The sequence below is a fragment of the Balaenoptera physalus genome (assembly GCF_965194825.1).
Source record: "Balaenoptera physalus genome assembly, chromosome: 18".
In the NCBI taxonomy this organism is placed as follows: domain Eukaryota; kingdom Metazoa; phylum Chordata; class Mammalia; order Artiodactyla; family Balaenopteridae; genus Balaenoptera; species Balaenoptera physalus.
The window spans coordinates 30,414,936-30,436,370 of record NC_138899.1 but is presented as its reverse complement, the minus strand read 5'-3'; the positions used below and the strand labels follow the sequence as shown (position 1 = coordinate 30,436,370).

Sequence of the window (21,435 nt, the reverse complement as noted above, 5' to 3'; positions counted from 1 at the left end):
TTGTTTTTACAAGATGATTTTCTTTTTTACTTAAGAGATAAGCTACGATTTAAGTACTTGGGCTGTAAAATTTATTTGCTTTTTTGAAGTATGTATCTTTTTCTATATGTGTATTTTAAGTGTACAATTCACAGACTTTAGAGATGGAACTCACTTAAATAGCCAGCATACAGATCAAAATATAAGAAATTTTCGGGCTTCCCTGGTGGCGCAGTGGTTGAGAGTCTGCCTGCTAGTGCAGGGGACGCGGGTTCGAGCCCTGGTCTGGGAGGATCCCACATGCCGCGGAGTGGCTAGGCCCGTGAGCCACAGCTGCTGAGCCTGCACGTCTGGAGCCTGTGCCCCGCAACAGGAGTGGCCGCGATAGTGAGAGGCCCGCGCACCGCGATGAAGAGTGGCCCCCGCTTGCCACAACTAGAGAAAGCCCTCGCACGAAACGGAGATCCAGCACAGCCAAAGATAAATAAAATAAATAAATAAAGTAGCTATTAATTAAAAAAAAAAAGATTATTAAAAAAAAAAAAAGAAATTTTCAGCGCCCTAGAAGCCCCTCACCTTTTTCCAGTCACTTCCATCCTCCCCCACCAGGGCGAACAGTATCCTGACTCCTAACATCATATCTTTGTTATGCCTGTTTTTGTTCTCGACTTGAATGAATAATACAGTCTGTGCTCTGTTTGGCTTCCTTTACTTCCCATTGTTTGTCAGATTGAACCATATAGCTGCAGGTTGTTTGTTCTCATTGCTGTGGAATATTTCATTGTGTGGATATTCCATAATTTATCCATTCTACTGTTAAAGACATAGATGTAGCTCCAGTTTATTCTATTATGAATTGTGCTTCTATAAAGGTTCTCATCTATGACTTCTGGTGAACATCTGTAAGCATTTCTGTTGGGTATATATCGAGGAGTGGAAGTACTAGGTCATAGAGTATGCATATACTGTATATTCAGCTTGAATAGATGCTACCAAATGTATTAAAGTAGTTGTACCAATTTACATTTCCACAGTAGGGTGAGAGTTTGTGGATTTTATTTTTGTTATGCTGTTTTGGGGGTAGGTGAGAGGCAAATGTTGTTAAGTTCATTTCAGTTCATGTTTATCTTATGGGGAGGAATGGTAGTAGCTGTCTCCATGGATTCTTTGAAAGCTAAGTTAAATGTTTGTCTCCATTTGTGTGCTCATTCTCTCCCCCTTTTCTTTGTCTCCCTGTGTATATTTGTTATATATGTGTGTTTTATATGTCTTGCACACATGATGTATGTGTATACATATATATTTTCTTATAAATGTACTACTTATGACTCTTAGACTGAAAAGTGACCTTGGAGGTCATCTAGCTCAGGCTCCTGCATCTCTGTGAATTAGCAATGATCCTGTTTAAGTCTCTGATGGAAAGCACCAATAGTTTCGGGTCATCCATCCCTTTGTTAATTAACTTATGTTTTTTCGTCTTCAACATTGCGGTGACATCTGCCTCTTTAACTTTTCCCACAAATATCATTCCCTTTTACAGGTCGGGGGGAAAACTCATGATACTTACAATAGAGTGAACTCTCTTTAGGCAGAGATTCATGGCTATTCTTTAAACTGCACTTTTCAACATCTGCAGGGCTTGGTCTCTGAGCAATTTTCTCTGGGGAACTTGAGTGAAAAAACCCTCACGCAAAGTGGAAAAGAAAACTCAGGGCAAAATTACTTTTGTTTTTTCCTATTTAAGGTTTTTTTCCCCCATTTCCTGATTTGTTTTTTCTGCCGTGAGCACGCATTGATTTTTTCACCCCCCCTTTTGATTGGGTTTAAACATTGTTTAAAATGAAAACTTATAAATGCAAATAACACATTTAAAAAATCAGGCTGTAATGAATAAAATAATGAAAAAAAGACAACCTTGCTTTTTATAGAAAACTGACCATTATATTTCATGAAATCAGTGAATATGGAAAAATCCTTCTGATGGATAATATACTGACTAAGATTTCTGAACTTCCAGGTGGTATTAATATTCATAGAACTTTAGAATACAAATGAGTTTTTTCTAGTTAATAATTAACAATTTAAGGTTCATAGATATTACTAATGGATATTTTCTTTTTTCTTTACAGGCAAGAAGAGACTGATAGGAGAGTGAAAAATGTAAGACATATTTAATGGGACATTATAAATGGTTTTTTACTTACGTGTTCTGTGAAAAGGTAGTGGGATCTAAAAATATCTGATATATTCTCTATCCTTTTTCTAAGTTTTGCTAGAAACAAATTCTAAATGTGTTTAAATATGGTTGAAACATGTATTTTCTGACCTCATACTATAAGAAGGTGGGTTAAATCTAGGGAATGGGTCCTTACATGTTAGTAACGTGGTAAAGGCAAATGAATAGGCTGTAGGATTTTTAGGAGAGCAAGTCAGAAAACACCAAAATCAGACTTTAAGGAAAAACACTAAATGTTTAAGAACTCTGGGTAATTGCCCAATGTAGACTTATATCTATACTATTCTGCATATTAGAAGAATTTCTAAAAATGTGACAGCTTTATTGAAAAACATAAGAGCTCAATATCATTATTAGGGAAGCTGAGAATTTTTGATTTTAAGTGTGCAGTCTGTAAGATTGTTGGAAAAATATTACTTTAAAAGTTTAATTTATGTTTTCATACTGTAAATTTTTTCCTTCTTCATGTGTACCGGTAGAGTATAAATACCTGTTGGGGTCTAGGCTTTTGCTCTGAGAATGTGCTCAGAGATGGAAATCTAAGAAGAATAACATTTTTAGTGACCCTGCTCCTTTATATAATTTAAAAGAAAATCTACTTTTCAACCATAGATATTGTCTTTTATCTAGAGTGCTCACTTGCATTTGAGCTTGCCATTAGTTACTAAATAGACTGATCTTGTTGTTTCATGGAATTTTTTTTTTAAAGGTTTTGATAACCTTGTACTGGCTGGGAAGAAAAGCACAAAGTAACCCCTACTATAATGGTCCCTATCTTAATTTGAAAGCATTTGAGAATCTTTTAGGACAAGCTCTGACTAAGGTAAGGAAACGCTATCTGTATGAGACAACTACTCTAACTAATACTTCTTCTCGTCTTCCCCTTTCCCCTTCATCTCTTTTTTCCATATGCCCTCTGGCTTCTCCTCCCTCTATAATATATGGCGGCTCTGATTGGGATGGGTGGAGAGGATTGTTACTCATTTGCTGGCTTTGTAAGCCACCACAAGGAGTGAGTAAGTATTTCAGAGCAGTTTCCAGGGTATATGATATAGATGTACGTATTTATTTCTTAATTTTTTAGGTAACTCAACAAAATACTAATTTACTTTCTTTCCTAGGCACTTTATATAACCTAACTCTTTCTATATTATGAACTTAACCTGTAATAGAGAGGTGCTTCAGGGCTATTAAAATGTATGGAAGTTACTCATTTCTTTATCTTACTGTCTTGCCATGGGTCATTATATCTCAAGTGCCAGCGCTGACCAGAGTTGGCCACATCTTCACTCATAATATTCAAACGGGAAAATTAACTTCACTATGGTGATATTTATGCAGGAGAATCTGCTGTGTGCAGAAGAAAATATGTCATCAAAATAATATATGATCATCTAATTAATGGTAGTTGCTTGATGGGTCTTTATGATGATTAAAGGATACTGTACCAATCAGGCATTTAACATTAGTCTCTGGCACATTGGAAGGATGTAATAAATGTTAGTTACTATAATTGGAAGATAGAAGTTTTAGGATGAAAATGATCACTTTGCCTTATAACTACTCTGATCTCTAAATAGTTTTGCCTGAACCCATCCACATACATTATAGGGAGATGGGAGTATAGTCTAGAAGGTTAGGGTATTCCTTCTGGATTTTTATTTTCTAATTGTAAAGAGTTGATAATACCCTATTTAAATTCCTTAAAACAGTTAATTCAGGTAACAGTTGAGATAATACCATGCACAAGCATTGTACTAGTTGTTGAGAAAACACTCATACAAGGCTGATGACCCAGCCTTACAGCGCAACCCTCTGATGTAGACAGATGGACAGGTAGGTCAGTGCAGTGGAGGAGGGCAAGGCTCTGAAGGATGAACGTGGCAGGGCTTTGAGCAAGGGCAAAGCCTTGCCTTACAGGTATTTCAACTAAGAAAACATCCAGTTAAAAATAACATAGGACTTTGGCTCTTGCATTAGTGTTCTCGTTACAGCCTTTGGTTCTTTTTATGGCAGTCTGACTCAGGTTGAATCATCCTAGTAGAGTGTTTGTGCTGGGGATGCTTTATTCGAGGCTGCTTCCTGTCACCAGTGTCAAAATCAGAGTAGATAAAAAAGAATTTTCAGGGACTTCCCTGGTGGCACAGTGGTCAAGAATCTGCCTGCCAGTGCAGGGGACACGGATTCGAGCCCTGGTCCGGGAAGATCCCACATGCTGCAGAGCAACTAAGCCCGTGCTCCGCAACTACTGAGCCTGTGCTCTAGAGCCTGTGGGCCACAACTACTGAGCCCACATGCCACAACTACTGAAGCCCGTGTGCTTAGATCCCATGCTCTGCAACAAGAGAAGCCACCGCGATGAGAAGCCCATGCACCACAACAAAGAGGAGCCCCCGCTCGCCACAACTAGAGAAAGCCCACGCGCAGCAACGAAGACCCAATGCAGCCATAGATAAATAAATGAATAAATAAATAAATAAATAAATTTATTTTTTTTAAAAAAAGAATTTTCATAGGTAAAACTATAGTTGTGGTTCCATTCCATTATTGTGGAGTGTGGAGAGCCGTAAGAGGTATGTGAATATATGAGCTGTTTTGCATCTGTTCTGTTAAAATCAAAATCATTGTGTTCATCAAACTTTTCTCCCTTAACTAGATAATGCTTAAGGGCCAATCCAAAATATATATTAAAAAGAATACTTGCAGTAAGCTGTTGACCCTTAGTCATCCTATAAGTTGTAGGTGACTCATTTTAGGTGACTTGTCAGAGTAAAGTCCTTGGTGGGGGTTAGGGGGAGGAACCAGGCAACGGGGCCAAACTTAGGTTCTTTTATAACCATGGTGGCACATCATCATTATCTTTAACATTTACGAGGTCAAAAATCATCTCCTGTGTGTTGAACTCTAACGCCTCAACAAGTGTGTGTCTAAGAAACCCGGTAAATCTAAAGATTTACTTAGAATTTTAAAATCTGTATTTTTTAAGAAGTATTTTGGTGGTACCAGCACTAAGCCCAGCTTCCCTATCCGCTTGGAAATAGGGTACAAAGTAGGCACTTTCATTTTCATGCTAGGATGTCAACTCTAATTCCAGGGTGGGTGTGGCGTCTAAAATATATGAAATCTCACATAAATCTACTAGACCCTACCGGCACTTAAACACTTGTCAAACAATTCAACCATGAATTAACATCCAGTCTTAGCCAAAAGTATGCCTGAGACAGCTAATTTATTCATTGTAAACATTCTTTCTTCAGCTTTTTCATATCTTGAGAATGTTCCTAATTAAAAGTTGAGAGAATAGTACAACAAATACCCACCTGTGTTCCATCGGATTTAATCATTAAACATGTCCCATATTGGCTTTATTTATGTATCCATCTGTGTTTTAATTAATCATTTCAAGGTAAATTGCAGACAACTCACCCCTAAATACTCAGCATGCATCTCTTAACAGTAAGAATATTCGTCCATATACCTATGATGTCTGCTAGACCAAAGAACAGTCATGAATTCCCCATTAGTTAATATCCAGTCTATATTCAGAACATCCCAATTGTCTCCCAACTCTCTTTCATAGCTTTTTTTCTGCATAATGATTTAATGAAAGTTGACATATTACAGTTGGTTGTTAAAGAACCTAGGAATTCCTGGGGCTTCCCTGGTGGCGCAGTGGTTAAGAATCCTCCTGTCAACGCAGGGGACACAGGTTCGATCCCTGGTCCGGGAAGATCCCACACGCTGTGGAGCAACTAAGCCTGCATGCCGCAACTACTGAGCCCGTGTGCTGCAACTACTGAAGCCCGCGTGCCTAGAGCCGTTGCTCCGCAACAAGAGAAGCCACCACAATAAGAAGCCCGTGCACCACAACGAAGAGTAGCCCCTGCTCACCGCAACTAGAGAAAACCCACGCACAGCAACGAAGACCCAAAGCAGCCAAAAATAAATAAAATTAAAGAAAAGAAAAAAAGGAAAACTCTCTGCTTTAAAAAAAAAAAAGAACCTAGGAATTCCTATCTCTGTATTGGTATCATCACCTGAAAGAAACATTTCTGATTTTTACTATAGTAACAAAATTACCTTCACCATATTAAAAAAAATTATAGAGTTACTAGCTATTCATTGAGTACTATGTATTAGAACTATGCTAAAGGCTTTATAAATTCTACTTACATGCTAATTTTTAAAAGTCCAGTTGTATTTGGCTATTAACTTTCCTAGGGGAATGTTAGTTAAAAATGCTTATTTTAGTAAGTTCTATATGATTTACAAACCTATGGTTAATAACATTTACATATTTCTATATAGCTGTTATATGAGCTAAACAGATATTTCATTTAGATCCAGGGAAAATGTTTTATATTCAACAAACAAGTCTACTTTCCTTGGTTCACATCTAGGTTTTGAGTGAAAATAAATGAATTTGTGAAGTGTACACCTGCTATTCTTGCCCCTCTCTCTTTTAAAACTTTTCTTTTTGTTAAAGAACTTTGTTATGGTTTTTTTGTTTATTTAATAAAAATGAGCCCTAATATTTCCTGGAGGTAGGCTGAATATAATCTTACTAACTTTTCTCCTTTTGGATATCAAAATTAAGGTTGGCTTTTCTCTTTGCCTCCTTTCATGTTTATTGCCAGAAAACTGTAGATAATAATTGATTTTAGCCTTTGAATGTTACTCTAATTATTAGCTTTTCTTTTATTAAAATGTTCCCCCTTATTATTAAATAGACTATATTACCTTATTAAATAATATTGAAATACCTCCATATAGTCACATGAGTGCCAAGTATTAGTTGTGGGAAAACATTTACAGATTTATATTCTGATTTTTATCAGATTTTTTCTGATATTTAATGGGGCAGTCTCATTGCCTCACCTATCAAAATGCAGCACAACTTGAGCTATTGCAAATAAATAAGCAATAACTGATTGCATTTTTGGAAGTTTATGCTAAGTTACTAGTCTTTAAAAAATGTTCTTCAGGCACTTGAAGAGTCCAGCTGCCTGAAGAGGAGTGGCAGAGACAGTGGTTACGGTGATATCTGGTGTGCTGAGCGTGGAGAATTTCTTGCTCCTCCAGGAAACTATAGAAGAGAAGATTCATTTGAAAGCTTGGACTCTTTGGGGTCTAGGTCATTCGCAAGCTGCTCCTCTGATACCACGTTGAGGGGGGCACGTGAAGGTGAGTTAACGTTTTGGACTCGACAGTTTATTTTTATTTCTTTGTGTATTGAGAGAAAATTGGGAATTGGAGAGAGTAGAAAAATGGAGTGAAACTATTGAGGTAAAAATTTCGCCAAGAAGTATATTTTTGTAGAGATGGAAATATAATTGGGGGTGTCTTTTCTTTCCTTCTTTCCTTCCTCCCTCCCTCCCTCCTTTCCTTCTCTCCGTCTCTCTGTCTCTCTGTCTCTCTTGTTACTTCCTCACTATATTGCCACTAGAGGGGTGATAGTTTCACTTTTTTGAATCTTCTGTTTTTAGAGGAGTTTGGGGAAGAGACAGTTAACTATGACCTGTTTTATCAGCGATAATCTATCCTAATTCTTTTCTCTCCAGATTCAGGTTTAATGATGTCTGCCTCTGAGGCCTAATAACTGGTATATCTAAACATAAATAAGAAAGTAAATAAGATTCTATAAAAGTCTGTTCTAGTTCCTGAATAAGCTTTCTTCCCTTTTCTTACTTTTCTGCAAAAGATAAAAAAAAAAAAACTTCTAAGAAAAAACAGGAAAATATTTTAATAATTATCTCTAAGAAAAGAAATGATTGGTATCTGTCATGATAGAATATTATGCTAAACTTTGATTAAGTAACAACACTGGCATTGTGTTAGAAAACATCTTTTGTGTCTGTCAGGGTCAGAGTAAACCCAGGACAAGTGTGAAAGGAACATGTTAATGAAAGTCTTTCTGTTGTGGGAAGGAACTTTCTTTCAAAATCCCAATATCGTGGTCAAATCTGTTATTTAAATGCAAGTCTTTTTCCTCTGGCTATTGGGTGGTGTCAGAAATTTCTAACTGTATGCCTCTCGCAATTCCAATTGACTAGATTGAAACCACAAGTGAAGTTTCTTGAACTATTTCTGTGCTTCCACCATCAGCATGAAAAATTGAGATTTCTGGTTGTGAGTTTTTGCTGGATTGTTAGAGAGTTTACTTTGCTTGTTTATTTTGATTATTATTTTATATTTTAAATGTTTTTCCTAATGTTTTTATTATAAAAAATTTCAAACATCAGCAAAGTTGGAAGAATTTTACATGAATACCCATGTACCTGCCACCTAGTTCTACCATAACATTTTACTGTGCTTGCTTTATCACATACCAAGCTCTCATTCTCTATGCATTAATTATCCATCTTATTTTTTGAGGCACTTCAGAGAACATTACACTTGTCCTAAATGCTTCAGCATGCAATCATTAGCTAGAATTCAACCTTTATTTGCTGTTGTTCTTTTAATATAAATTTACATAAAAGCAAAGTACAATGAATTTGTTTTTCAAAAATAAAATGAATCAACAAATATTATAACAAAACCCCAAATTCTTTAGCTTTTTGAGTAGTCGTGGCATTTAAACGTTTAAAAAGTGAATGGCTATTTGAGTTAACCTTTACAATTACTGCTGTATTTGTTGGCTGTTTGCTGTCTAGGTTTAATGTTTTCATAGCCCAGATGACTCTTATAATAGTTTTAAGGAAATGAATCTGAGTTTGTAATTCATCTGAGTGATTAAAGCTGTAAAAGCAGAGGTTGAAATTCTCAACCCATTATATTACTTTGTCCTGACTGAAGAACCTAACACATGTGATGTTTAAATTTATATCTGACCAACAAAAATAAAAGGGACAGGTATTGAAGGCATGTGGGAGTATACAGACTCAGTCAATTCAAAGGCAGTGGTCCAGTGGTGTGACTTGAAGCATTCTCCTCAGATACTTGTTGGGCTGGGTGCCTGGTCCTTGTGAGGAAAAGCGGAGGGGGTTACTGTCACGCTGCTTCCTGATCTTGGGAAAGGAGTTGCAGACCGTGTTTGAAGAGGGTGGAAGTGAAGGCTTGGTAATTACAACTAAAGAAGAAAAAAAAAAGAAAATCCTGGGGGCCACCAGGATGATAAAACTTTTTTGTGATTGGTATGTTGAAATTCTGCTACCTACCAGGTTGTAGTCCCAAATTGATGATCAATATAATATTGATAAGATAATATTTTTAGGTTAACAGAATTGCAAAGTCACATTCCTTAGTTTTATATGAAGCCTCTGTTGACTGAAAAAAAAAAAAGCAAAAACACAATCTAAAGGTTGAGAATTATGTTTTATTCAGCAGACTTGCTGAGGACTTAAGCCCAGAAGACAGTGTCTCAGATAGTTCTGAGGGACTGCTCTGAAGAGGTGAGGGTGGAGCCGGGATATATAGGAGTCTTTGTAAAACAAAACAAACAAAACAACAAACAAAAAACAACTCAGGTAGTCAGAACATCAAAAGGTTACTGTTAATTAAAGAAAAACCAGACATCTCAAGTTAATGAATTTCAAGCTTTCCTATGTATGGAAAGATGAAAGAGTCTGGGCTCACTGAAATCATTCCTTTGCCATGCACCTTAACTATATGGGGCGAGTAGCCTGCTTTTCTCCATCCTGAATCCCCTCAGGTGCACAGTCGGGGACAGGTGCAGTGGCTGCTGGCTGGATGGCCGCAATATCCTTTGTTTACTGATATGGCAGGTGGCATTTTTCATCCATATCTCTTACCAGATCAAGAATATTTGCCTACTCTGCAGCATACTGTACTGGACTTAAAAAAAAAAAAGTAGCTTAAAAAATTCCAAAGTAGAAGGATCCTTTGTACAGATTTCACATGTACAAAATTTTAGCAAGAATCCTTGACATTTCTCTCTTATTTTCAAAAAATGTACAAATTTAGGAGGCAGTAAAAACAAAGCGTGAGATTATTGACAATTAATCCTTCTGGTCATAGCTGCTATACTTCCTCCTTTTTTGCCATGACTCTCCTTTCCCTGTTCCCGTCTCAAGGTCTCCTAGCTGTGTGTTCAACCGCTTCCTGTAGGCTCCTCTCTGTTACTGTAGACTCCTGCCAGGCACGGGGGAGGGGACGAGACTGCCTTTGGCTCAGGTTTACCCTGCAGGTGTGCTCCTGCCGAGAGCCCACAGCTCCCAGGTCCTCAGGTACTGTGCACAGCCAGCCTGTGAGAGCTCTGGCGGGAAGCATGCAACACTTGCAAAGTTTCTTAACAAATACACAGAGGCAGGAAGAAAAGGGCAGACTGGGAGGCAGCTGAAGCTTGTATCTATCGTATCTATATCGTATCTATTGTAATGTTTTGTACCCTCGTTTCTTCCCGTGTATTTAAAAGAACAGACTGACTTTTCTTTTTTTTTTTTTGAGAACAGATTAGCGTTTGTATCTATCTGACCTTGAGGTGTATCAAAGTGTATTCTTTCAAATTTGTGTGTAAATGATGTTGAATCAAAATACAAGGTTCCCAATATTTCCGTGACCACCGTCAGAAAAAGCCTTGAGTTCTGCGTTCTCTTAATATTTTGGGGGGACATTAGAAGTCATTTGGTCCAACCTCATATGTAATATGTGATTCTTGCTCATAGGGGTCTCACCAGGATCTATCAAACTTCTTTGTGATCTTGTGCTTTTTGCATCTCTTTCTTTGTCTTCCCTTGTCTCTTGCCTCACAGAAATTTTGGATGACTGCGTGATTTATTTTAAATGACTGAGTTTCCCTCGAACTACATTCAGATCTCATTTTAGGCATCTTTGACTTGATTGCTAGATTTTATTCACGTGTATTCCATCAACAAATTTTATGAAAAATCGTGAGGGCAAGGAAGACTGGGAAGAAAAGGGGTTCAGCCATAGACCGGGACTTTTTCTGCTTAGAATGTGCAACAGTGAAAGAATGTACTGCATGCACCTCCAGTATGCAAAGCAAGTTCCTCCTGATGGGTCTTATCACAACTTCATGACAAATTTCTAAAAATATTCCCTGCAGTTAGCAGTAGAGCACTGGGTTTCCAAGGGAAAGACAAAAGCAGGCATGCTGTGTGGGTTTCAGTTAGACGAGTAGTCTGGAGAGTAAAGCAAATTCTTGTGCCTTTTTTTTTTTTTAATAGGTTGTGAAAGTGACACAGATTCTGAATTTACATTCAAAATGCAGGACCATAATAAAGATGATATGTCATATCGAAGGATTTCGGCTGTTGAACCAAAGTCTGCTTTACCATTCAATCGCTTTTTACCCAACAAGAGTAGACAGCCATCCTATGTGCCGGCGCCCTTGAGGAAGAAAAAGCTGGACAAAAATGAGGGTACCAGAAGAAGCTGGGCAAGCCCAGTCTACATAGAAGCCGATGGAGCATTTCCAAGGTACTGGGATGCGAGCTGATTGTTGAATTTTAAAGTTCAGTCTGCTTTGTGAATTTGCCGGGATATTTAAATTTGGTAAAAAGCAATGGTCCTTAAAAATGTATTTCACAGATAACATAAAACTTCATTAGTGAAATATTTCTTTTACTTACCTATATTTTTAGTCATCCGTATCTTGAAGAGATTTCTTCTGTTTTAGAATGTCAGCGTATGATTTGCCGGTTCTTTTTTTAGATGCATGCCTTTAGCTCACTGGTTATCTTTCAGCTTCCTGGACGACTTACATTGTTCATTGTGAGCTCTGCTGTGTTGCTTTCTTCCATTTTTTTTTTTTTTCTTTTCTGTGTTGACTGAGCTCAGTGGACACAAAAAAAATCCTTTAATTTCCCATCAAATCAGCAGAGCAAAGCATGATTTTTCGAATCCAGCTTCCTATCAGAAGGAGGTGTATGGTTCTGAGAGTGGATCAGACTCGGAGGAGGAACGGAGGTTGCCGGATGTAGTCTTGGATGACTTAGCCAACCGTAGATTCCAAATGAAAAAGAGGCCCGAGGGTTTCATCTCGAAAAGCATCTCTCCTAAGTCTTGTTCACCAATCTTTTCTCCTGCTGACCCATTAACCACTGGGCTATACAGAATGACGAGGTCAGAAAAATTTCTCTTGGATTGGAATGTCTATTATGCTCTTGATTTTTAATATGTAAAGTAACACCCCAGATGGTTTGCAATTTGTCTCTCTCTCTTAACACATTTTATCATTGTCTTTGGCCCTTCTGTATCAAGCTCTTCTCTAATTAAAATGAGATGCTATTATAATGCCTTAACTTTGTTGTAGGAGCTGGAATGATGAGACTGATGAGAATGGGAACTAATTGTCTGCATTCACAGTGTAAACTTTGTGAGACAGAAAGCATGCCTCTTGTGTTCTGTGTCACAAATTGCTCACGCAGTGTCTTAACTGGTTGGATGTTTTGAACAGTAACGAGAGGAGAACTTGGGGCACAAACGTGGAGAACTGGCCAACAGTACAAGAAACTTCAGACTCCTCTTGTTATTTGGAAGAGGCAGAAGAAAAGACAAGCATACCCAACACTGTAAAGGATGATCTTTATGTGCGAAAGCTAAGCCCAATCGTGCCAAGCCCAGGGAATGCTTTTGATCAGTTTCTTCCCAAATGCTGGATCCCAGACGATGTGAACTGGAAACGAATAAAAAGGGAAACTTATAAACCATGGTATAAAGAATTTCAGGGATTCAGGTTTGTCTTTGTGCATGTTTCTTTTATTCCGCTGTCCATTCAGTACCCTGACTGGGTACATTCTATGTGCGCTTTTTATGAGAGAGGTTAATTTCCCTTCAACGTCTGTAGAATTGCTAACTGAAAAAACTACTGTTTAAATTTAAACGTTAAGATCTGGATCTTAAAAAGTCCTCTACCTAGCCAGAGCTTGACGTTATTTTTAGTTGCATCGTTCTCCAATTCTTTGTCTTCTTTTCTCTTTCCTTTCTCTATGTCACTCCACGGTAGAAGGAATTCAGACTCTGACGATGAGGATTCAGGCTCTGAGAGAAGCTCTGCCGTTTTTAGTAGAATACAAAAAACAGATCATAGGCTAGACAGCGACTGTCAAAGATGTTCATTCTTGCTGGAACTGGCTAAGAAATGGGCCAGAAACTCCCAGGACACCCATGCAGCCAGGAGAGCTAGTGGTGCTTCGGATGAGCCCAGGTGTACCTGCCTGCATGAGCCCGCCTGCTTGGAGTCTGGCCTGTGACCCTTGTGCCAGCTTCTGCTGCTACTTTAACCTCTGACCATGATGTGCTGAGTCATGAACACTTAGGCACTTAATGTTTAGTTATAAAAGCATAACATATGACATCATGCTTTCTGTACAAGCATGTGAGCTTGAAATTCTATAGGATTAAATATTCTTTAGCACAGTCACGTACAAGAGAGTATATAGTTACATGTGGCATAGACAGTTCTCGGCGGAAAACCGTTTTTAAAAGGCTTTTTAGGCAGTTGACCTAATTTTACAGTTGCGCTATGTGTGGAGCTGTGGAGAAAGGAAATAACTTATAGACAGACACTGGGACAGGCAAGACTGATGGGAAAATGCAAAGAAAAGATTCATCAGTCTTTAATAAAGCTTCAGAGCATTTTATTTAATCTGCTGACTGCCTGTGCCTGTTGCATAAAGTGCTTTTTGCTCAGCTCTTGAAACCTTCCAAGATCATTGCTGCTTCTCTGGGAGGGGACTTAGGTCGTTGTGGCCAATGGGATGAGGAAGGGGTGGAAGGGAACACTGTGTGTATCAGGGAGCTTCACTCTCTTCCCGTTCTGGCCCCATCACTTGGCCTCAGTGGTGCCCACTGAGAGATACACTCTGCTCTTATTCCTTTAAATGGTATCCAGGAGAGTCATGGATTATGGCATTAAATGCTAGTCTTTCTTCCCAGCAAGAGTCCCTCCCATGGCCTCCTAAAATAATTCACCCACAGTGACTGGCTAGTTGGTCTGCTACCTAATTACCTTTTCTCCCCAAATTTAATAAGATTCTCCCTTCCTTTTTCTTTTCTATGCTTCAGTCAGTTTTTATTACTTCAGGCCCTCCAGACATATTCTGATGACTTCTTGTCCTCTGAAACAAATATCAGAATTGATCCCACTGCTGGCCCAAGGCTCATAACACGCAGAAAGAATCTCTCTTATACACCAGGATATAGACCAGATGACCTGGAGATGCCAGCCCTGGATCCTGACTTAGAGAACGATGATTTCTTTGTCAGAAAGACTGGGGCTTTCCATGCAAACCCATGTGTTCTCCGGGCTTTCGAAGACTTAAGAAGGCTTTCTGGGCAAGACGATCCTGTAGAGCAAGATATAATTCTGCAGTGTAGGGAAGGTGAACTTGTACTTCCAGACCTAGAAAAAGATGATATGATTGTTCGCCGCATTCCAGCACAGAAGAAAGAGGTGCCTCTGTCGGGAGCCCCAGATAGATATCAGCCAGTCCCTTTCCCCGAACCCTGGACTCTTCCTCCGGAAATTCAAGCAAAATTTCTCTGTGTACTTGAAAGGACATGCCCACCCAAAGAAAAAAGTAATAGCTGTAGAGTGTTAGTTCCTTCCTGTAGGCAGAAGAAAGACGACATGTTGGCTCGTAAGATCCAATCTTGGAAGCTGGGAACTACTGTGCCTCCAGTCAGTTTCACCCCTGGTCCCTGCAGCGAGGCCGACTTACAGAAGTGGGAGTCCATCCGGGAGGCCAGCAGGCTTAGGCACAGGAAGCGGCTGATGGTGGAGAGGTCAGAGTGTGTTTCTGCAAGGATTTGCTTGTCATGGATGGTCTTGTGTGACTTTCCTTGTGTGAGAAAGTGGCATCGTATTGCCCAGCTCTGCATGTCATGAGCCATTTGGAAGCATCCTGTAAAACATTGATTTTGCTTTGAGAGACCTTTAGTCTTTGTGTGGAAAAAGTGCAATTCCATATTTGCACATCTCAACATCACCTCTCTGAGACCTGTTTAAGAAGGTGTATACACAAATGTTGCCCTTGGCCTTAAGGATGACTATGATACTATTCTGCCACATTGACGTTTCACGAAAATGTTTTCCAATTATATTTACAGACTTTTAGTCTCACGTCCAGGCATTTCTGAAACAGTCTGGTTGGTTTTATGTGTTTCTCATATTTCGGAGTATATGATTTTTGTGTAAAAATTTCCCTTAAAATATGGCATTGCAAGTTTCATTTAACTTGATTTTGATATTTGATTTTGACCTAGACTTCTTGGACTATCGATGTGTGACTTTTTAAATTTATGGTTTAAAGTTCAGTGCCAACATTATTAAAATGCATGAATGTTATTTGCTGTCTGCTACACTTTACATATATGTAATTATGGCCATTTTGATAATGAGTCTGCATTTATGTGTTATGCAACTTGCTGTTTTGATGACTGTTCAGTTTGTTGAACTTTGGGATCGACAAATATTGGGTTAAATGAAATTAGTAGATCTAAATCTAACTTATTAGTTCCTGGCAACAGGAAGCTTTTTTAAAAATGGGTTTGTTGGTTCAAAGGAAATCAGGAAATTCTTTATCTTAATCTGAATTCCTTGAGATGTGAGATCAATGAGATTTTGAGACATGATCAAGAATGTGACCGAAGAAGCAACCTTTTGAGATTTGTCCATCTCTAGTTCAACTCTTAAAGATGCTGATTTAGAAACTAACACAAGTAGAAGAAATGACTTTTAATTTTTGGTTTTCTGATTCCTTAGACTCTTTCAAAAGATTTATGGTGAGAACGGGTAAGTTTTGTGGTTCACAGTAAAAAAAGAAATCTGCGTTTTGTTTGTCCTTTGTGTAATACGTCCTTGCACTTCTATCCTGGCATGTCACTAAATGGGGGTACTCTGTGCTGTGCATGAGACTTAAAAAAATGGGAAATCTTTCTTAATTCTGCAGCCAAATGGTAATATTTCTGTCTGAGTGCCCAGTGCATGAAGTCCTATAGGACAGCAACAGTTTGTTTTATTAGAAGTCGAAAATTCAGGTCCTTTTTTTTTTTCTTAAGGAGTTGATTAAAAGTCACAAAAACACGTGCCTGAGATTAGGTGTATTTATTTCGGTATCTGATTGCTGCATAGACCAAACCTCTCATTTCTGGATGTTGAAGCCCAAATAACTACGTTTTAGACTATCTATGATGGAAAAAGAGTATTCGCATTTTCTTTGAGGTTGGAATACATGCAGTTGGCATTATCTGTATACTCTTAGTTCAAGGGGAGCTTTGTTAGTTGGGAGGGTGAGTGGCATTAGTCTTCCCTTAGTAGGATTTGGAAGCGTTTTCAAGATTCCTGATTAGGGTAAAATTTTATAACATGGCTGTATTATAAAGGCAAATCAGACTTCCAAAACTGCAAAAAAATTAAAATATTGGTAGTTTCCAATATAGCTGCAAGGACTATATTTATAACTAATTCCCAGTTTTTGTCTACATTGGTCCTGTGTATCTGAGGATGCAGATCCTGGAACCAATCCCCCTCGGATACGGAGGGGCGACTGTCCTGTTGTTTAACTCTAGTCACCTGGTAGACATAAAATAGGATAAAAATAACTTTCTGGAAATATTTTCCCTTTCTAGAATAACTGAGTTAAAATAAATACTTCTTTACTTTTAGTACACACTAACTATGTACTTAGTCATTCTTAGTGCAGAATAACCAACTGGCTACATCTTAATATTTTATATCAAACTTTCTGTAACTTTGTGACCCTAACTGCTAATACTTTTTGATCAAGAAGAAAATTTAAATACATCAAATATTTTAATCTCTCTAAGCTTTTCATCTCTAAGGTTCTCTAATTTTAAAATAATTAATTAATTTATTTATTTTTGGCTGTGTTGGGTCCTTGCTGCTATGCACGGGCCTTCTCCAGCTACGGCGAGTGGGGGGGGGGGCCGCTCCTCGTTGTGGTGCGCAGGCCTCTTATTGCGGTGGCTTCTCCTGTTGCGGAGCACAGGCTCTAGGGTTGCACGGGCTGCAGCAGTTGTGGCTCGCGGGCTCAGTAGTTGTGGCTCGCGGGCTCTGGAGCACAGGCTCAGTAGTTGTGGTGCACAGGTCTACCTGCTCCGCGGCATATGGGATCTTCCCGGACCAGGGCTCGAACCCGTGTACCCTGTATTGGCAGGCGGATTCTTAACCACTGTGCCACCAGAGAAGTCCCAGGTTCTCTAATTTTGATAGCTTTGGATAATTTTGATAATGTGGAGATCTTGGAAGGTACTAAAAATTACTATTTAAAGCAATATAGCCATTCTAGATGTCAAAGATGTAAAGGAGCGACGGGCAACTAATTTCAAGTACTTCTCAGCCATTGATTTTAAAAATCAGGCTCCCAGCATGCTTTAAGTGTGCCGTGCAAAGGCACATTATCTCCTATCCAGTTCCTCACGTGTGCTTAAAGCGTTTCCATCAGGGAGGGTGAACAAGGCAGTTTTTAGCATGACGCTTAAGCATCTGCTAATCTCAGTTCATCACGGGAAAGCTGTTTTAACTTGATAAACAAACCTTTGCAGTATCAAGCATTTTGAATGATAACTTTCAGAGGAATTTTCTTTGGTAAATAAGGCTTTATAACGTAAGCAGGTTGTTTTTCTTCAAGGGGATACGAATACACTGAGTACAAGTGCTTCATGTGAATGTAAACCTGTACAGCTGTACCTGTTCCCTCTTAGGAACACACTGTATGACTGGGTTAAGAAAAGAAGAGAAAAACCCAAATGCTGAGGCTCAGCAAGCTAAGGGTTTTCCTGGGCCAGAGCCAGCAGCAGCAAAGGCCTTCTGCAGACCATTTCAAGATTGCTGCTTGCATAGTACACTATTTGTTTTAAAGGCTGTTCCCCATGCCGGTTACTGCCCAGGTAACACAAATAAAGCAAGGTTGTCTGTAAATGGAGACTGATGAATAATGCATGACTTGTCAAATAATGGAAAGTAATACAGATATATCTTCAGAAAACTGAAGTGCATTTTAGACCACTTGCGATCAAAATATATTATTTGGGATTAAAAAAAATTCTCTCAGTTACCAATGGTTTTCTTAAATTGATCTGCAGTGAAAACAAAAAAGATTTAAATTGGATTGAGTATAGACATTTAATCTAGAATTCGTCTCATGTTTATAAACATGTTTGTAAATGATTATAAACATGAAACAAGTGATATTTCTGGGTGATATTCCTCTGGACATCGTGTATGTTGTCAAGCTTGGAATACTTACCTGGAAAAATCATTATTGCTCAACATCCTGTGATGGGAAAATAACTGCCTATATAACATGAATGCTTTCTTTTTGGTAAGAATTAGGTTAAAGAGAAATGTGCATCACCTTTTGCAGGCTTGGATTGTTCATTTCTGGCTTGCTTTTTATTTGGCATTTAACACTTCTCACTTTATTTTTAGTAAGACGCTTTGTATGTGGCAGTCATTTTCTCACATGTGCTTTTGTGTTGCATGATTTGTCTTATGGTTCTGTGACATTTGAAAATTTGGTTACAATGCCTCTTGGCAGAAGCTGTTAATGACAAAGAATTTGTAACAGTATATAGCTATAGTTTAGTAATATGATTAAGCCATTGAGTCTACTGCCAGTATCAACAGGAAATGAACATTGATTCAAAGACAACTAAGACACGTATATTTTACTTATGGGTTTTGGCCAAAAAATTCTGTAGAACAGTAAGACACCTAAGACAACAAAAAGGAAGGAAAAACAAAGTTGATGTGAGTTACTTTCTGAAGATTTTGCCCCCAGGGGACATTCAGCAATGTTTGTAGACATTTTTGATTGTCACATTGGGTGGGTTGAGGGGAACGTTGCTACCGGTATTTAGTGCTTTTATAGCCAAAGATACTGCTAAATGTCCTACAGTACACAAGATTGCCCCCTACAATAAATAATTTTCTGGCCCCAAAATGTCAATAATGAGTCTATAGAGAAACACTGATTTAGACTCTAAACCTATAAAGGAAAAGTCTCTTATGTTATCTTATCATTATAATTTATGGTAATTCTAAAGCCTCTTACCCTGGTTTTAGCATTAATTACTCTTCAGAGAATTCCTACAACACCTAATGGAAATATATTTAGAGGTGCATAAATAGGTATATTGTTATCTTCCCTTGAAAGTTGGGGACCCCAAACTTAGCATCATGGAATTTCTGTTTGCCATATAAGGTTATCGGTGATTTTATATTTAGGAAATTTTGCTACGTGTTGTTCCTTTTTGATCCCTTAGTTCCTAGATATTCATCTATAAATTTCCTGAGATTGAGTTCTAAAAAAATACTCATCGTAACACTAGTCCCTGCACTGTGGGAAAAGAAAATAAGATTTTAGTGATCTTGTTTTATAATCTACTCCCTTTTTCTTAAACTTCCCCTTCTTTCTCTCTTCACCCTACATGCTATTTAAAAAAAAATTCTATTCAACTGAAAATGCAACATGATAGACCTGTATTTTTTGGGAAAAATCCAAATGCAGTTTTAAATTGGAGCTTTTCCAAATAAGGAAATACAAGGGTAAATGAACTGCAAGGGAATTATTTGCCAGTGAATAGTAATTCATTCTACAAAACATTCTAGAGCCGGGTAGTCCTTTCAAGTTTTCCCAGTCTTCCTGGGAGTATCTCTGGTGCTTATCTCAGTTTGCAGAGGTAGACAGGTAGGTGTTATGTGCATTTTAGAGATGTGGAGAAAGAGAAACAGATGCCACAGCTTTCCCAAGGACCTGCAGCTCCTGAGTTGCTAGAATCAGACTAGGGTTTCGTACAATGAGGTAATCCCTGGAGACTGCTCGGTAGTTGTTGTTGGCACACAGTAAGCCCTCAGAAGTTTAATATTATGCTGTTAACTCTGATAAGGAAGGAAAGAATTCTTCATGATCTGGCTGAAAGACTCCTACACTCAAAAAGTTCTCGATTTTATCAGTGTGGCCTGGGGTGACCTCTCTAATTTGAAACTGCTTTGGGAGTTAGTTTTCAGTAGATCTCTAATGATCATATTTGCCTTAATAAGAATAGTTGGTGTATAGGACCAGATGGTTATTGAAATGCCATCGACATAACCTGACCCATTATTTCTCCTAACGACTCCTTCCTGGCTTAGCAGACAAGGAACTGAGGCTGAGAAAAGTGACGTTAGGTGGGAGTGAAAATTGGTGCCTCTGCTGGGTCTTACTTCCTGTCTCATTCTGGTTCCTGGCTCAGCCTCTATGGAATGTGCCAGGCTTTCTAGAGGTAACTTTATCGATCCCAGGGAACACAAGGGGCTCACATTCCTGCCTTCCACAGGGACTTATCTACTCTAGCCATTGTTTGGCTCACTTTGTTCATATTGGGGGGACCTCCTGTGTGCCAGGCTCTGTGCTTTGGGCTCCCCAGAGGGTGATGCAGCCTTTGCCCATGGTGATACCGTGTTTTCTGAAAAGACACATGTTAAGGTTTCATAGTGCAGGAGGGTGAGGGCTGAAAGGGTCTGGACCAGTTGAGACTGTCCAGCCTTCCTCCCACCAAAAGATTACTTAAGATACTTACATTTCCAATTTTGTTCTGGAATATATGTAACCCAGGTGTTGGGCATCCAGATTCCCCTCATACCTTGGTCCTGAAAAAATTTTCTTTTTAGTGAGTCTGTTATTGTATTAGCTCATATAGCCTTATTCTTTGCAGTTATGACTTAAGTGAGTTTATATTCTCAAATCATATGACGATTTTTATATAGTCATACCTAGTTAATTATATATGATGTTAACAGCTCAATATATAATTTCATATATGTACTCATATATGTAATTCCTTAATATTCTTGAATAAATCCTATAAAGCTTTCTGTATAAAACTTTGGGGAGGAGCCACAATTTCTTACAAATTAGAAACATTTCATAGCTAGTTTATTTTGCAAGATTAAATATGGTAAAACATACCTCATGCTTACCACAGATGTTAAATGAGTGTGTCCTGCATGCCTGGTGCTGTGTTAATGTGTTTTCCTTCCAGGCAGCATGTGAACTTGTGAGGGAGGAAAGCTAAACATGCATGCATGCGTGCATGCTACATATGACGTAATGCTGAGTGTTAAGTGCCACGAGAATGGTATAACTAAAGCATCACTTTTTGCAGGAAGACTTTATCAAAGTGGGAGAAGATTATCTAGATCATTAGGACATTTACGAGCACCTACCAGGGGCTGGGCACTCTTTTAGGCGCTGGTGATAGAGCAGCAAACAAATCAGACAAAATTCGTG

At 38.5% G+C, this 21,435-nt stretch overlaps 1 protein-coding gene across 21 annotated transcripts in view; it reads left to right on the top strand.

Annotated features, from left to right (window-relative positions):
- Positions 1–21,435, top strand: part of LMO7 (LIM domain 7) — a 195,668-nt gene that overhangs the window by 132,603 nt on the left and 41,630 nt on the right. For 6 of the 21 annotated variants that reach the window (XM_082434769.1, XM_082434768.1, XM_082434766.1 and 3 more), the window contains 9 exons: positions 2,109–2,139; positions 2,925–3,038; positions 7,201–7,399; positions 11,365–11,617; positions 12,017–12,262; positions 12,597–12,875; positions 13,146–13,346; positions 14,207–14,926; positions 15,906–15,935. In XM_082434769.1, the coding sequence (XP_082290895.1) occupies positions 2,109–2,139; positions 2,925–3,038; positions 7,201–7,399; positions 11,365–11,617; positions 12,017–12,262; positions 12,597–12,875; positions 13,146–13,346; positions 14,207–14,926; positions 15,906–15,935 (2,073 nt within the window). The remainder of the gene's footprint in view (positions 1–2,108; positions 2,140–2,924; positions 3,039–7,200; positions 7,400–11,364; positions 11,618–12,016; positions 12,263–12,596; positions 12,876–13,145; positions 13,347–14,206; positions 14,927–15,905; positions 15,936–21,435) is intronic. The other 15 variants (XM_082434764.1, XM_082434761.1, XM_082434763.1 and 12 more) reach the window with 8 other exon arrangements.